This window comes from Sinohyriopsis cumingii, chromosome 4 (genome assembly GCF_028554795.1).
Source record: "Sinohyriopsis cumingii isolate HCF-2022 chromosome 4, ASM2855479v2, whole genome shotgun sequence".
NCBI lineage: Eukaryota > Metazoa > Mollusca > Bivalvia > Unionida > Unionidae > Sinohyriopsis > Sinohyriopsis cumingii.
Genome location: NC_142964.1, coordinates 144,303,935 through 144,321,432, shown reverse-complemented (window position 1 = coordinate 144,321,432; position 17,498 = coordinate 144,303,935). Strand labels below are relative to the sequence as shown.

At 37.2% G+C, this 17,498-nt stretch overlaps 1 protein-coding gene across 2 annotated transcripts in view; it reads left to right on the top strand.

The window, feature by feature from the left end:
• The first annotated feature begins 978 nt into the window (after nucleotides 1-978).
• The window catches only part of LOC149802249 (E3 ubiquitin-protein ligase MIB2-like), a 112,312-nt gene continuing 95,792 nt past the window's right edge, over nucleotides 979-17,498 (top strand). Inside the window, exons 1-2 of one of the 2 annotated variants that reach the window (XM_089956675.1) lie at nucleotides 979-1,105; nucleotides 8,924-9,043. In XM_089956675.1, the coding sequence (XP_089812801.1) occupies nucleotides 1,091-1,105; nucleotides 8,924-9,043 (135 nt within the window). In that variant the 5' untranslated portion in view covers nucleotides 979-1,090. Of the gene's footprint in view, nucleotides 1,106-1,783; nucleotides 1,921-8,923; nucleotides 9,044-17,498 lie in introns of those variants that run through there. The other variant, XM_089956676.1, reaches the window with a different exon arrangement.

Genomic DNA, 17,498 nt, shown 5'->3' with positions numbered 1-17,498 from the left:
GATCATGATGATGAAGTGCACTGGATCCAGATGGGGATCACGTTTGTCAGGGATTGATTTAGATAAATGTAATAAACTGACTACGAACAGTGCAAAACTAGTATCTAGCTAGCCTAAGCGCTCTCGACTCTTAATGAGTCTTTTTCAAAGGCAAATACAAAACATAGACAAGACAAACAAATAAAACAGACAAACCGTTGTCTTTGTAAGAGTCGAAAGCGCTTAGGCTAGCTAGATACTAGTTTTGCACTGTTCGTAGTCATTATATATATATATATATATATATATATATATATATATATATATATATATATATATATATATATATATATATATTAAATCTCAAATAGTCGAAAAAGTTCTATCACCAGTCCTAATAAATAAAGTTCTAATTAAATTCCAGTGGTGTTCGCAATAAGATCCATGACTGCATGTTTTGATGTGCCTGAAGTAGCCTGTGACGCGGAGGAGAGAAAACAAACAAACTGTACAAATTAAACGTATATTTAAGAATTATCCTCGCCTTACACATCCACCTCTTCTTTTGAGAGAGAGAGAGAGAGAGAGAGAGAGAGAGAGAGAGAGAGAATTGTTTTTGCAAGGCGTACATTTTTTTTTGGTGCAGTTTTTAAGGGTAAACCAAAATTAGCAAGTCTTATTATAAATATTTTTCTACAATCCAAACAAGATATCATCGAGAAATAAAACCCAAAGAAACAAGAAAATGTATTGGGGTTACTATGGTAATACACACGCCCATGTAGTATCAGACAGCCAGTGTTTCCACTCGCTAACACCAGCACGTCAATAGAAGGGGATCCCTTCCACCCACCCGCTTCCACTTCACCCACCTTGTCACAAAATATACACATACATAATTAAGAATTCAGAATGGTCATTTTTATTGATGAAATATAAAGCTTAGGTACGTACGGCGTATATTAATAGAACTACTTTATTCTCTTGACTGATATCCAAAAAACCAGGAAGGAAATTACATAACTCCAGGGAGGTATTGCTGGTAGCTCACACTTGAAACGCCATATCGATCGAGCTGGCAGAGCACATACTTCGGCAGTGTCGTTAGAACATGACAGCAGCAGAGGTATTTTATTCTGAAAATATATTTAAATATATTGCTAATTTTATATTTTTTAAACATCAAGGATCAGCGTTATGTAAGGTTCTTTGGCCAGGGTGAAAAAGGAGCGTGTCACGGCCAGTACCCCAGCGTTATTGTAAAAGATGTCTTCCATTGCACCAATTACTATTTCTGTTACACGATTTATTAAAATAAATGGCACAGGTTCTCTAAGCAATATCAGATGTTTACATTTTGACCAGTTCTATCCATATGACTGAATGTCTTAATATTTTTTTTTAATGATTGGACAGAAATAATAAACATATTTATGTCTTGTGTTATTTTCTTCCTGTTTGTTTATGGTATTTTGTCGCGAGCAAAGCACTGATACAATGTACTACAATTAGGAATTAATAAACATACGCGTGTGCTGGCCATACAAAATTAAACATGTTTAAGTGTGAAATTATTTGCAGTGATTTTATTTTTTTTGTATTAATAATGGTCATGGGTTGTGATAATGATTTCCACGCGATTAAGTATCAAAATGATCATTTGCCTAGGTCTAAACATGCTCAGGGTACAGTTAGGTCAAAAAGGTGAGGTATTCTGATTTATGTTAAAAGGACGCTTTGATTATATTAGTGTTTATAAGTATCTATAAGCGCACAGATGATACAGAACAAAGGAGGCGTCCACTTTCCACTTTCGCTTCTGTAGCAGTAATTGTGAGACCGAGTTTGCATGTTACGGACACGGTTCGAAGTGTTCACCAATTAGCTATCGGACAGAATATATTTTGTTGACATTTAAAAGTCGCTGTTAATATGGAACAGGTGCATGAGAAACGCTTGATGGAAATTACAGCTGTTTTATAATCGCTTGTTATTTTAAAGAAATAGCTTGCTTATAAAAGTCATAGGCCAACAGATCATGCCTACCGACAGTTTCATTAACGGGTGTCGTTTTTCTTTGGTTCTTTTTTTTGTGAGAATTTTATTACACATACCATTAACTTTTTTTTTAAAAATCCTGATAATCCATATTCTTTTAGAAAGTCATTATTTACACGCCCCGATAAACACATGCGGTAAAACTCAATGTTAAATTACGTGGACATTTTTGGTCGTGGTCAACCTAAAGGTGTGATCAATTACAAACAGGATTTATGTTATGTCGCAATGAAAGCCACGCAGGTTGGGAAAATGATTCGTACCACCCTATATTTGTGACAATCAGAGCTGATTTTTTTCTTTTCTTGACCCACTTAGTACCTGGCCAACAATGTAAAACTCCATACCGATGGACAGTTTTCGTCTGAAAGTTTCTTGATGGCAGTTAATGTGCAGGGCATTTATTAATCAGGATTGAATAGACTTTGGTGCATTGTGCTAGTATTACATTTTAGAACAACAGTTAATATTGAATTTGAGTAAATACATGACCATCACTTCAACATTTCTTTTAAGATATAGGTTAACTATAAGCATGTAGCATAGTTGCCTCTGACTGTAGCCTGTTTGTAAGTGCCTTTTGTGTTGATTTTTAATGCATTATTAATGCCGTTAGATTTGGTTTAGTGCCATAAATATTATAAAATACAGTAGAGATACTTAATAAATAATAATAATAAGTAATCATGGGAGCATACTTGTATTTTGTAAAATGGGGTGTGGGCTAGCTATTATATTTCTATAAATGAGACTTTCTACTGCTATTTATTCTGATGGGGACACCCTTGTCAATATTAAAAGATGTGGAGTCTTCAGCCATAATTATTGGGCAAGGTCTATTCAAGAACTGGACATTGACGGGGAAAATCCCTTGCACTGTCTATTTGATCAAAGAATGTAACATACAGGAAAGATTTAATCAAGAAATTAAGGTAGGACATGAAAATATAATGCAGAATATTTGCACAGTTGATTTTAAGGGAATATTGAGAGTTCTTCCTCCTCTTTCTAATAAAACCCATTATTTGCCACTCAAACTGTTCATTGTACCTTGTAAAATGGATACCAGAAAGCATCATTTTACAAGTACAACTGTTCTTCACAAAGGTAATGGGTTTCAACTTTGATACAAACCAATTAATTAGCTTAATATCCATGGTCTGATTCACAATTAAACAATAGCAAGTCAACCAAGAAAACTGAGTTTAAATTAATGTAAATTGGCAATTGTACCCTGTTTAAAGGTCTTTATATTTTTATTACTTTGTACATCATGGAAATTTTCATGCTATTTTCATGTTATTACCATAAAGAGAAAGAGCATTACTAGTTTTCTTTTTTTCTTTTCTTCATCAAATTTAGGAAATGCATACATTTACCTTTCCATTCTGCATGTATGCTTCTGGGCCCTGAATACATAAAAATGTCAAGCAATTATTTTATGCACTATTATTTCAGCTGTCTTGGAAATAGTGGTATATGGGTTCAGTTGCTTCTGAGATGGTTATTAGTCATACTGTAGATACTGAGATGTTACAAGTAAGAACTCATAGAAGGATCACTTATATGGTATAATTAATGTAGCTAGGGTGGTAGGCTATGGAAGTAGAGCAAACAAACAAGCTACTGGCTACATGTTTAGTTGCTGATTAGACAATTAACTCACTATCTTTTCTCTAAGATCATAAGTAGTTAAGTCTGTGCTAGGTACTTTAAATAGCCATTTAATCAATATTTATTAACACACTTTTTGTACCAGCTTCCAGGCCACATCATATCTTTAGAGAGGCTGAGGGTTGATTGTACACCGCTGTAAAGATTCTTCTTGTATGTTTTAGGAAACAGAAGTAGCACATTTCTAAAAATCAGTGTGAATTGTAAAAGACTTCAGAAAAAAACCCAACTCAGTTTTAATTGTCCCAACAACATTGTCTATTTTTTTCAGTGAGGTTATTACTTATTAATATTTTTTCAACTAGAGGCATTTTAATTCTCATTATTCCATGTAATTCTTGCAGATTCTCTTAAAATGAATCCTGGAATAGTATAAAAAAATTTTAATTGGCAGGATTGTGTAATGAAAGTCGCTAGATATCATTTTGTTCCTTAATTTTTTTAGTACTATTTCAACTTATTTGGCATTTGTGAGGAGAATTCTTACATAGGACTTTGGATTGAGTAAAGTGACTAATTTTAACTCTTTTAAACAATTGCTTAATCCAGTCAGTAAAATTGTTAATACCTCTTTTGAATCAGAACAGTCTGTGCCTTTTCAATTGCATGCCACAAAAATATATTGAATGTAAACAGTAAAAAAATTTGAAATGCTATCATGCCTGTGGTTTGTTTTTACATCCTAATATTAATTTCTTTATATCATAATGACAGTGATAGGTCAGCACTAATAATAATGACAGCAATTGTTTGAGGCGACTAAAACTGAATGACATATTCATATTTTATGCCCTCAAGATGTGGGTATCTAGCATTTGTGCTCTTCATCTGGGTGGGGTGGGGCATGTTAATGGACAAAATACCAAGTAGGTTAAACATTTGTTCCATATTTATATCTTAAAAACTTCTTACTGAATTCACTTTTTCTCTGGAATATAATGTTGTCACACACTCCCCTTTTCTCAGTATTGATGCTTTGTCTGGGTTCTGGCCTAGGTTGGAGTCATGGATTCAAGAACTATGATGGGGACATATTTGACTTTTTCTTTTTTCATCATTTTCATAATCTTATATCTCCTTTACCATTTCACTTCATGTTCATGTTGGGAATACACTTTCTCTGTGTACCACTCTTGCCCAAGGGTCTACCCCTGGGTAATTTCATGGGGTCAATAATTAAAGTACAGGTACGTCTTGGTTAAAGTTTTTTCCGACATTTGTAGCTCAGTAATCACTACTAAACATTATGGTCAGGTGAACTAATGGTACGACACTTCATCCATCAACAGTGACTTTTATCTACTTTTCACAAATCACAGGACCAACTTCAGCCAAAACAGGCACAGAGCATTCTTGTATAACGGCCTTTCAGGTTGCTAAAATATGGCCATGAATAATACAAATGGAAAAATCTTAAAATGATCTTCCCCAATACCACCAAACAAAATTTCAAATTTGTATAAATCATGGTAATCAGCCATCAAATTCACATTAGTACTAAAAATAGAAATAAAAAAGGCTTTTAATGACTTCGCCACATGCTGTATAGAATTTGATCCTATTTGTCATCCTTGCATAAAGACCTTTGGGCAATTTATGCTAATCCATCATCAAGTATGGTACTGTTACTAAAATTAGAAACACTTTGAAATACTTCAATCTCCAGATCAGCTGAAACAGAATTTGACCAAATTTCACATGAGGCATCATAACATGAAGGCATCTAAAAAAATTACAAGTGCTGCTGGTTTGCCATCAAATAGTCTCCATTACACAAATTTAAAAAAAACTACTATTATCCAAGACTGCTTTGGTGGCCTAAGTGGATAGAGCATCTGCCTTCAATGTGACAGTTCCTGTGTTGGAACCTTGGCTGGATTCATACACAAGGCTTGTAAAAAAAAACTGGTACAAGCAGCTGCCTTTCTTGGTGCTCAGCATTAAGAGGTTAGTGTTAGGACTGGTCGGCCTGGTGTCAGGAGAGTGTGACTGGATGGGACATCATGTTACATGTCTGAGTCATGATGCCCCAGTACTAGACATCACTATAAACTGCCATGCTGCAGACATTGTAGCAGTATTACTGGAAAATTGATAAAGCTACGTTAAAAATCCAAATCTCTCTCACACACACAGAGCTGAACAGAATTTGACCAAATTTCTCAGCATCCTGGCTTGAAAGCCTTGTCCAAATTTGTACAAATTATATCAGTTTTACTATAAAAAAGTCAGTGTAATGATTCATTGATGCATATCAAACTTGCTATATTTTCTTTACTGCATCGATATATTGAAGTACATGTAATAGCACTTTAGTATTTTGCATGACAATAGACCTGAATTGAAGTTGAGGAAATAAAAAGAATAGCATTATGTCTCTTCAATAAATGCATTTAACATTTGGTGCTGTTCTTTTGTGTATTGTTATTTATCTGGTAGATGTTAGTTATCAGACTGGTTCCCGTACTCAGTAAGTGAAACCAACTGTTCCAATGACAAAACATAATATATCTTTTTGTCTGATATGGTAACATGAATGATAAATAAATAAATCATATTCTAAACATTTTTATATTTTAATACAAATTCAAGCATAAAAAATAATTTATAAATTTAATTTAATGTCAATATGAAAACATTTTTGATACCACATTACTTTGATAAGATAAAATGGTTGACAAAATTTTAAACCTGAACCCATCAGTTTTATTTGAGGCTCCCATTTGGATATATTTTGGTTTCAGGGGTCACATAATTGCAGAGGCATTCTAATTAGCAACAAAACCATATCTAGAATCTGCAAAATAATTTTGATATCTTCAGATGATACTAATTACCTTGCCACTTGTTTAAATTGCCAATACATCAACATAGACACTACATCAAGACAAATGGACAAGGTAATAATCCATATCATGATATTTATTGCATCATCATCCCTATATTATATGTTGTATTGTATCATACAGTAGTAGTGTTATTGTATTGTCATCCTAATGTTGTATGGTAGGCAGCAGCTCTATTGGGGAATTAGCTGGTAGAGCAAACAAACAAATGTAAAGCTACGTTTTATTTTAATGGTTTCTTTTCACTGTACCCAATTCAAATTCAAAAGCTCCCACTAACCATTTTTGCCTCTGTATATATATCAGCCTAGCAGACTTCACATGAGACATCCTGATATCAGAATTATACAATGGGCTTGAATTTATCTGGTACACAGATCTGTTTTAACTAAACATTTGATATCTCACTAATGAGTTGTCTAGAAGCTGATTTGAAAACATGGAAATGATAACAACATATCTGATCAGACTCACATTCACTTTCAACCTCTCCCTCAAAATATAAATGTTAAGTAAATTTAGTTTATGTGTAAGGGCTGGCAAAGATTGTCAGGGTTCAAGTACAAAATATATATTTCTTTAAAATCTATATATAATATACTCTTGCTAATTAGAGAAACTTAATCTACTATTGTGTCTCTAATATCATCAGCACTTTCAAAATCTAAAACTAATTATAAGTCCTGTAAATAATCATTTAATTAATTTGCATAAATGCAAATGCCCCTTGTTTTAACTACATAGACCATAGAGTGAGACCTGTTAAACCAAATGATTAATGTCCATAAGGCCATGGGGTCAGTGTGCTGTAAAGATTCTGCTTGTATTGTTTTGGACTGCAGAAGCATAAGTTTCTTGAAATGTTGATTCTATCTATCCAATATGGCTATGTACAAGACTAGAAAATTGGAAAACAGTTGAATCATATCAAATATCCCTACTACACTAGCACGATGAGCTTTCTAGACTTGCAATGTACAGTTATGTCACCTATCTCAAATGCATGTCAGTCACCTATCTCAAATGCATGTCATGCCTAAAAGTTAAAAAAAGCCTTAAAATTGTCTTCTCCAAAAACTGCCAAACAAAATTATACAAATTTGGTTCAAAGGTTCTTGACCTGAAATCATTTCAGACTGATTGAAGTGATGCTGATCCATGATCAAACATGACTGCCTTTACTTAAAATAGAAAAGCATTGTTCATTACATTTATGTCCAGAACCAGTTTATTTTGTGCTTTGAGAATATAATATCATCATGGTTGATCAAATTTCTAGGACAGGTGATTTCAGAAAATTCACTTGTCCCACCTGCATGTTTACTTTCATATTTTGAATATGAAATCATCACATTCTTGCCTATCATCATGTACCACACCAGCTGTTGGTTTATGTCCTTTGATTGGAGCCATTGGGTCCAAGAAAAGTATGAGACCTTCTTTTTGCCACAGGTGCTCGATGCGAGCTTGATGTTAAGAAAAAAATCATAATCTAAAGGAAAAAAATCATACTGAGTGACAAAAATACCTTAGATTACCCCCATGACCCGTTCTGACATAGGACCCTCTCTATCATAATATATATAATATATATTATGATAGAGAGGGTCCTATGTCAGAACGGGTCATGGGGGTAATCTAAGGTATTTTTGTCACTCTGTAAGAATGTTTTCCTTTAGATTATGATTTTTTTCTTAACATCAAGCTCGCGTCGAGCACCTGTGCTTTTTGCTATTGGTTTTGCATCCAAGTTATGCCCTATATTGAATATCTACCAACGTTATATACTTCTGTTACTTCCTGTGGCATTCTTGCCATTTTTTGGCAATAGAGATATGAAGAATGCTCTTTGATATATAAACAAATTGTATTGGGGAGTTCTCATTTTCATTCAAAAGTTGCATGAGTAACATTAGAAATTGAAAGTGCAGGTATTGATATGATGGTTGGAATATTGTCAATTGTTATTTTTAACACTTGTATCTCAGTATGAAGGTCTATTCTTTGCATATCTAGCCAAATAATTGTGTTCCAGTATTTCCAAATTCAGGATGCAACACTATAATTAACTAGGAAAGAAAACTGGGATGCTTTGATTGTATATCTTTTAGCATCTGAATTTAAAAAATATTAATCAACCTAAATATAGGTAGAAAATTTAAAGTTAGATATGGAATGTTATGGAATAGCATTCAATAAATGGAATGTTATGTTAACTAAAATAGTGAAAACTAAAACAGTAATACTGATACAGATATTTCACACCACTGATTGAAATTTACACAAACTCGATATCCTTGTAAATGAAAAGAAATATTTGCTAAAATGCTAGTATTTACAGTAAATTTAAAATTTTACTTTTTTAGTTCCAGTGGCCAGAATGGATGAGAGCAGGAGTCAGGGTGGTGAGAGGCCCAGATTGGCAACTGCCTACTCAGGATCCAAAAGAAGGGGACCTTGGGACCCTTATATATGTCCCCAAAAAGGTTTGTAATTTGTACTTTTCTCAAACCCAGGTGAGGTGTACAGAACAATTAAGTGTTTGATAACTATGGTGTGAACAACAGAAATGTCATAATTTATTTTCAGTTCATGAGGGGAAAATACAAGAAGGTCATTATTAACTGAATTTTTTGTTATTGTTTTTCTTTTTATTAAAAACAGTCTTTGGAATAATATGGTGATTTCTAGGAGATTATTGTTTTTGAAAACTTATGAAGTGTAGTAAAGCTTGCCAGTAGCTTCTCGAGGGTCGGTGGTTCTTTCTGGGGTTTTCCCGGGTTCTTCCTCCACCATTAATACTGGCTGCCGTGTATAGCCTATCATGTGCTGAAAAATGGCATTAAACCCTACAACAACAACAACAACTAACACTGGGGCATCATGCCACAGACATGTATCATGATGTCGCCACCCAGTCACATTATCCTGACACCAAGCCAATCAGTCCTAACACTAACCTCTTAATGCTGAGTGCCTAGCGAGGCAGCTGTTAGTAGCATTTTTGTAAGTCTTTGGTATGATTCAGCTGGGGATTGTACTCACGACTTTCCGCAATGGAGGCAGATGCTCTAATCACTAGGCCACTGGAGCGGTATGCATGAATTGTGTCTTGCTGGAAGTTAACTTTATGGGTAAAATCTGTCTTAAAATAAACCTAACATATGCCTCATTCATCATGGCCATTTAGGAGAGATGTTGCACCTTCTAAATGGTTGTAACAAGATAACCGGGTGGGATATTTCGGATTAACAACAGAACACGTTTTGACGACACAGATATATGATTTAATGTGGCGATTTATATGAATAATGGATTATGAAGATGTGTGCGTATTTATAATCCAAATATTGGATCTATTTAACATAAAAACGCACAGTTTCAAAGATGAAAAAAATATACAAATAAATTTAGTTCAGTAACCCTAAAATACAGGATAAATGATTTCACAAATGATTCAATAATGAAAAGATGAATATAGTTCACTCAAATAGTAAACAATGTAAGCGTTTACACATAGTAAAAACAATGTATTCGCTCAGGTAGCGAAATTATGTCACTAACCAAGAACGGATATACAATCTATCCTTCCAGTCCTGAATAATACACTGGGTCTTACTAACCCAAAATTAGCATACAGCTAAAAATACATGTGTGGAGATGCACTCCGTCACCCCTGCACCTTATCCACTCCACAGCTCCTCTGAATCAATTTCACAACCAATATAGACTCCGGACCCTCGGAATACTATGATCACTTGAAACATTAGACCCTCCGGACACTTGAAATATTAGACCCTCCGGACCTCCTGGTCTTTTGACGGCTCTACAGCTGGGTCACCTTAGTCCCTCTGGACACTCCGGACGCTAGACATTTGATGCTCCGGCACCTTAAACGCTCCGGACACACGGACATTTCTACCCTTTGACAACACCGGACACCCCGGATATTCCTACCATCAAAAACTCACTCACTCAGCTGAAAATATACCCGATACAGTGTACTACACTTGATACAGACATAACATAAGGACGTTATACATGGTAAGTTAAAAAGATTATATTATAATGGCAATTACAAAACAGAGGTTCAATAGTAAACCTAACCCTGCTTGATAAGACAATAGTAAACAATTCTTTTAAAAAATGTAGCTTTACATTACCAATATAAATCTACATCGCAACAAGAATAAAAAATGCACGCATTATGGTATGTAAAGAAAACTATAACATGCAAAGGCAAATATGGTAATACACTAGTTATCACTTAAAACCCAAAACATTACCTACCCCTACAGCTGGAGTTGTGCGAATCCTTTAAGCAGGCCGCTTGCTGACAAAACCATTTGTATTGTAAAGGTCCTTTACATGTAGTAATGTATTTATACCTTTAGAATTTTCGTTATTCTTTATCAAAGGCACCTTGCACATGTGGCACAGGACGAATCGTACTCACGATTTCGAAATACATAGACCATATTAAAATCACCCTCGGGTATCGTTGTACAGAGAAAAGAAACGAAACCCAAGTACATGTATTTAATTAACAACATTTACACCATTCCGTGACAATACCTCCCCCCTAAAAAAAAGTGGTATCACTTTTAGAACAATCACGGAATGTGAACAATGAATCATTATTAAAACTTCCAATTTTCAGACCGAACGAAATGATTTGCTAATTACACCCTACTTAAAAAATCAGCTCCCACATTTTCTGACCCTCGAATTGCCTCGATTCGAAAACTGTATGGTTGCAAAGACAACGCCCAACGCATCAATCTTGCATTGGTGACCTTTGCTTTATTCAAATATAAAAGCGGCTGATGGTCCGTTTGCAAGGTAAACTCCCTCCCAAAAAGATATGTATGGAATTTTCCTATTCCCCATACTAAACCTAGGCACTCCTTTTCAATCACGGAGTACTTTTCCTCTCTAGGGAGCAATTTCCTACTTGCATAAGCAATGGGCAATTTCATCCCCCCTTGCTCCTGTAGCAAAACAGCCCCAAGACCCGTATCGGACGCATCAGTCCTCAGTACAAAAGGTTTATCTATTTCCGGCAACTTTAAAATTGGTGCACTTACCAATTTGTGTTTTAGAGTGTTAAACGCTTTTTCCTGGCATACACCCCATGAAACTTTATTCGGTTGCCCCTTCCTAGTCAAATCCATTAATGGGCTGGCAATAGCCGAAAAGTTGGGGACAAATTTCCTGTAGAACCCGATTAGACCTAGGAAAGACCTTACTTGTTTTTTTGTCTCTGGTCTAGGGGCATCCCTGATTGCTCCTATTTTATCTGGATGAGGTTGCAACTGGCCTAGTCCACTTACCAGATGTCCCAAACATTCCAGACTGGAATACCCTATGCTACACTTAGTAGGCCTAACTGAAAGGTTTGCAATGTGAAGTCTATCGAACAGATCCCGTAATACCTTAACATGTTCATCCCATGTATGCGTGTAAACAAAGATGTCGTCTACGAAGCTGTCGACGTTTTCCGTTCTGTTTAATAATTTGTGCATGAGACGAACGCATGACGCACTGCGTTGACTAAACCGAAAGGCATAACTTTAAATTAAAACAGTCCTTTGGGAGTCGCGAATGCCGTTAACTCGCGGGCATTATCGGCGATGGGTATCTGCCAATATCCCTTGCTTAGATCTAATTTGGAAATGTATTTATGACCTGCCAATTTTGAAAATACACTTTCCATATCTGGCATTGGTTCTGCGTCAAATACGGTGATCTTGTTTAATTGCCGAAAGTCGATGCAAAACCGGTTGGTCCCGTCTTTCTTTCTGACTAACACCACGGGGGACGAGTATGGGGAGTTTGAAGGTTCGATCACTCCCTGGTCTAACATTTTCATCACTTCTTCGCTGATTGTCTCCCGTGCATTAAAGGGTATCGGATATCCTTTAATCCTGATAGGCTCAGTGGTATTCAATTTGATCTCGTGTCGAATTAGACCCGTACAGCCTGGTCTGTCCGTGAACACATCTGGATATTTGGACAAAACCTCCATAATCTGTGTACGTTGACCCTCCGATAACTCAGGGCATACATTTATCTGGTCAATACTTTCTTTACCAACGTCCATGGGGTATTCAAGGGGTATTTCTGTGCTGGAGACGAATTCCGCTTCGTCACCAGACCTATCCTCTATCACCGCAACGCATACTACATTCAAAATCCCTTTATCAATCGTTTGTCCAGGTCTCGCTACGTAGAGTTTAAGCATATTGGCATGAAATGTCTTGGACTTCCCCTCCATATCAATGATATAATCCATTTCGCCTTTCACCTGTCTGACTTCATATGGCCCTTTCCATTGGACTAGCAGCTTGTTGTTATTCGTTGGGAGAAGCACCAACACTTGATCGCCTACGTCAAATTTTTTACTCCGAGTTCCTCGGTTGTAGTACTTGGCGTACCTACGACTAGATTTCGCGAGTTCGTCTTGCGCCATTTGACAAGTACTTTCTAATCTTTCGCGCAAATCAACTACGTAATGGTATGTGGTCTTAACTTCTTCGTCCGCGACCTCGTCTGTCCACAGTTCACGAAGTATGCGCATAGGACCACGAACTGTCCTACCGTACAATAGTTCAAACGGGGAGAAACCCAAGCTTTCCTGAGGAACCTCACGATATGCAAACAGAAGGGCGTTCATATATCTATCCCAATCCTTCGGTCTTTCCGCACACATTCTCCGCAACATTTGCTTCAATGTGCCGTTGAATTTCTCGACCAATCCATTGCACATAGGATGGTAAGGTGTTGTGCGTAACTGTTTAAGGGACAACAACCTACTAATTTCTGCCATAAGATCTGAGGTGAATTGCGCTCCACAATCCGTAAGAACCTCTTCGGGCACTCCGACCCTGCTGAACATGTCTACGAGCGCTTCGGCTACACGTTCGGTTTCAATTGATGGCAAAGCTATGGCTTCTGGATATCTGGTAGCGTAATCTACCAGTGTCAAGATGTATCGGTTTTTCCGATCTGTATGCGGAAATATTGGTCCTACAATGTCGATGGCTACTTGTTTGAACGGAGTATCTATCAAGGGCATCTGACCTAACGGTACTCTAGTTACCCTGCCCTTAAGGGTTCGTCTTTTGGCAAACGTCGCACGAGCGACAGAACCGCGCTATGTCGCTATTGACGCCAGGCCAATAAAATTCTCTTAATACCCTATCCGTTGTTTTCTTTACGCCTAAATGACCTGCCATAGTCAACTCGTGCGCGACCTATAGTACATGCGCCCTTAATTTCTGGGGAACCACTAATTGCAAGAACTTCCTATCCGATGTAGAGTATTCCCTGTACATTAAATCCTTTCGAACAAGGAATTTAGAGGAACCCCCGTTCTTACACTTTCTCACGGTACCCGTTAATGCCTTCTCAGAGGTTGCACGTAAAGACGCGTCACGTTTTTGCTCATTTTGAAATTCTTCGTGGGATATATCAGTAATGGCTTCCGGTACTTTTAACTTACGCAAAGGTTTATTTTCCTCCTTTACCTGAGCCCTAGTTTGCACTGCCTGGATGATAGGGAATCGGAAATCTGCTATGGTTGGGAGTCTAGAACCCGGTACGTTGCCAATCGTCAGTTCATAGATCGGGTTGGCTACACATAAAGCTTCCACAGTCCCGGTCAAAAAAGGTGTATCTATCATTATCCTTGCAACTGGAACGTGGTCGATTGTCTGGTCAAGCAACATGCAAGGTGATTTAAACCCAAGCAATTGATCATCGCGGACTAAGCTCCGTTTCACGACTACAGTAGTGCATCCCGTGTCTCGTAGAACGGTGACTTCTTGTCCGTTAACAGTGCCTTTTGCGGTCGGCACCCGTGCCTCTGGAAAAATACACGTGCCGATTGATTGGATCACATCGCGACTGGTCTCTGAACGCACCACCGGTTCACGCACCGCTTTCCGCTTAACTTGCTGGGAAACATTAAGTTTTCCATTTACCGATCTTCTGCCTCTAATGGCTACCGCTACTTTCTGGACTGGTCCCTTCCGCTTAGGACAATAGTGGGAGATATGACCCACTTCCTTGCAAATGAAACATTGCATGTCACTCCGCTTCCCCTGGTTACTCCTACCAGATTTTTCAGGTTCCCTGGGTTTTCTGTCGTTGACCTGATTCCCACCTTTGACATCTCACGTGATGACATTCTGCGAACCTCCCCGAGCTTCGGCGAACAAATCCGCCTGTGTGGCCATTTCATGTACATTTGTGAAGGATCTTTCCTTCAAGAATAAATATAACTCCTTACCACAAGTTGTTAACAATTGGTCACGAAGCAAGAAATCGACAAGGCCCTCAAATGTCTTGACGACTTTACCACATTCCACCCATCGCTGCAAATAATTGCAAGTCCTACTGACGAACTGGGTGAATGTTTCGCCTCTCTCTGGTTTACTATACTTAAACTTCTTGCGAAACCCTTGCTCGGTTAGTTCATATTTCTTGAGAAGTGCCTCTTTCAACACGGGGTAATTGAGCGAATCGGCCGTGGATAAACGCGAATACACGTCAAACGCTTTACCTTTCAATAACGCGCTAAGATGGAGCGGCCAATCATCTTTCTTCCATTTTTGTACCGTAGCATACCTCTCGAACCTATTTAGATAACTATCCATATTATCTTTATCGTCTTCAAATGGGGGCAATTTTGGACCTCTCAGTTTAACATCATGTTCCCCCTCTTTTTTAGCTTGCAATAGCTCAGAATTTCTTAGATGTTCCCTCTGCCGATTTCTATCTTCCATCTCTAAAGTTTCTAACCTTACCTGTTTTTCCCTTTCTAACTTCTCCCTCTTTGCTTCCCTTTCCCATTCTATCCTTTCCCTCTCAGCCTGTTTCTCTAGTTCTATCTTACCCTTCTCTAATTCTATCATTTCCTTCTGGGTTTCCCTTTTTTCCCTTTCTATTTGTTGTTCCCTTTCAAATTTTTCCCGTTCCAATTCCCTCTCAGCCTGTTTCTCTAGTTCGATCATTTCCTTCTGGGTTTCTTTTTTTTCCTTTTCTATTTGTTGTTCCCTTTCAAATTTTTCCCTTTCTAATTCCCTCTCCTTTAATCTTTGGTCCCTCTCCCGGGCTTGTTCTTCACGAATGAAATTTCTAAGGGACTCCCCCTCATAACCAAACTGTTTCCCCAGTTCTACCAGTTCTTTCATAGAAGTCATTTCAAAAGTTTGGTGGTGACCAACCTTAAAGTGCAGTTTTATACAAAACACGCAATTACCACAAACCGTATTTTCTTTCACGAAATGCAACAAAAATATTAAATACAAAAAATAAAGTAATATTAGGTATCTACCTAACCTTGGTGCTTTGTCAAACGCATCTGAAACACACAGAAAGCATACAAATATAATAAAACAATTTCAGTGCTCTGTTATATCCGAAATGATCCCACTTCTGACACCATTTGTAACAAGATAACCGGGTGGGATATTTCGGATTAACAACAGAACACGTTTTGACGACACAGATATATGATTTAATGTGGCGATTTATATGAATAATGGATTATGAAGATGTGTGCGTATTTATAATCCAAATATTGGATCTATTTAACATAAAAACGCACAGTTTCAAAGATGAAAAAAATATACAAATAAATTTAGTTCAGTAACCCTAAAATACAGGATAAATGATTTCACAAATGATTCAATAATGAAAAGATGAATATAGTTCACTCAAATAGTAAACAATGTAAGTGTTTACACATAGTAAAAACAATGTATTCGCTCAGGTAGCGAAATTATGTCACTAACCAAGAACGGATATACAATCTATCCTTCCAGTACTAACCCAGAATTAGCATACAGCTAAAAATACATGTGTGGAGATGCACTCCGTCACCCGTGCACCTTATCCGCTCCACAGCTCCTCTGAATCAATTTCACAACCAATATAGACTCCGGACCCTCGGAATACTATGATCACTTGAAACATTAGACCCTCCGGACACTTGAAATATTAGACCCTTCGGACCCCCTGGTCTTTTGACGGCTCTACAGCTGGGTCACCTTAGTCCCTCTGGACACTCCGGACGCTAGACATTTGACGCTCCGGCACCTTAAACGCTCCAGACACACGGACGTTTCTACCCTCTGACAACACCGGACACCCCGGATATTCCTACCATCAAAAACTCACTCACTCAGCTGAAAATATACCCGATACAGTGTACTACACTTGATACAGACATAACGTAAGGACGTTATACATGGTAAGTTAAAAAGATTATATTATAATGGCAATTACAAAACAGAGGTTCAATAGTAAACCTAACCCTGCTTGATAAGACAATAGTAAACAATTCTTTTAAAAAATGTAGCTTTACATTACCAATATAAATCTACATCGCAACAAGAATAAAAAATGCACGCATTATGGTATGTAAAGAAAACTATAACATGCAAAGGCAAATATGGTAATACACTAGTTATCACTTAAAACCCAAAACATTACCTACCCCTACAGCTGGAGTTGTGCGAATCCTTTAAGCGGGCCGCTTGCTGACAAAACCATTTGTATTGTAAAGGTCCTTTACATGTAGTAATGTATTTATACCTTTAGAATTTTCGTTATTCTTTATCAAAGGCACCTTGCACATGTGGCACAGGACGAATCGTACTCACGATTTCGAAATACATAGACCATATTAAAATCACCCTCGGGTATCGTTGTACAGAGAAAAGAAACGAAACCCGAGTACATGTATTTAATTAACAACATTTACACCATTCCGTGACAATGGTGAGAGACAAAATAGACAAAGGTAGCTAACTCTTACAATATGTACATTCAGATTACGAGGACGTTTATGATGCCATTGGAGTGTACTTATTATGTTGTAATCGGTCTCACCAAATTTACCCAGCATTCCATGCAAATGCATATGTCCAGGCA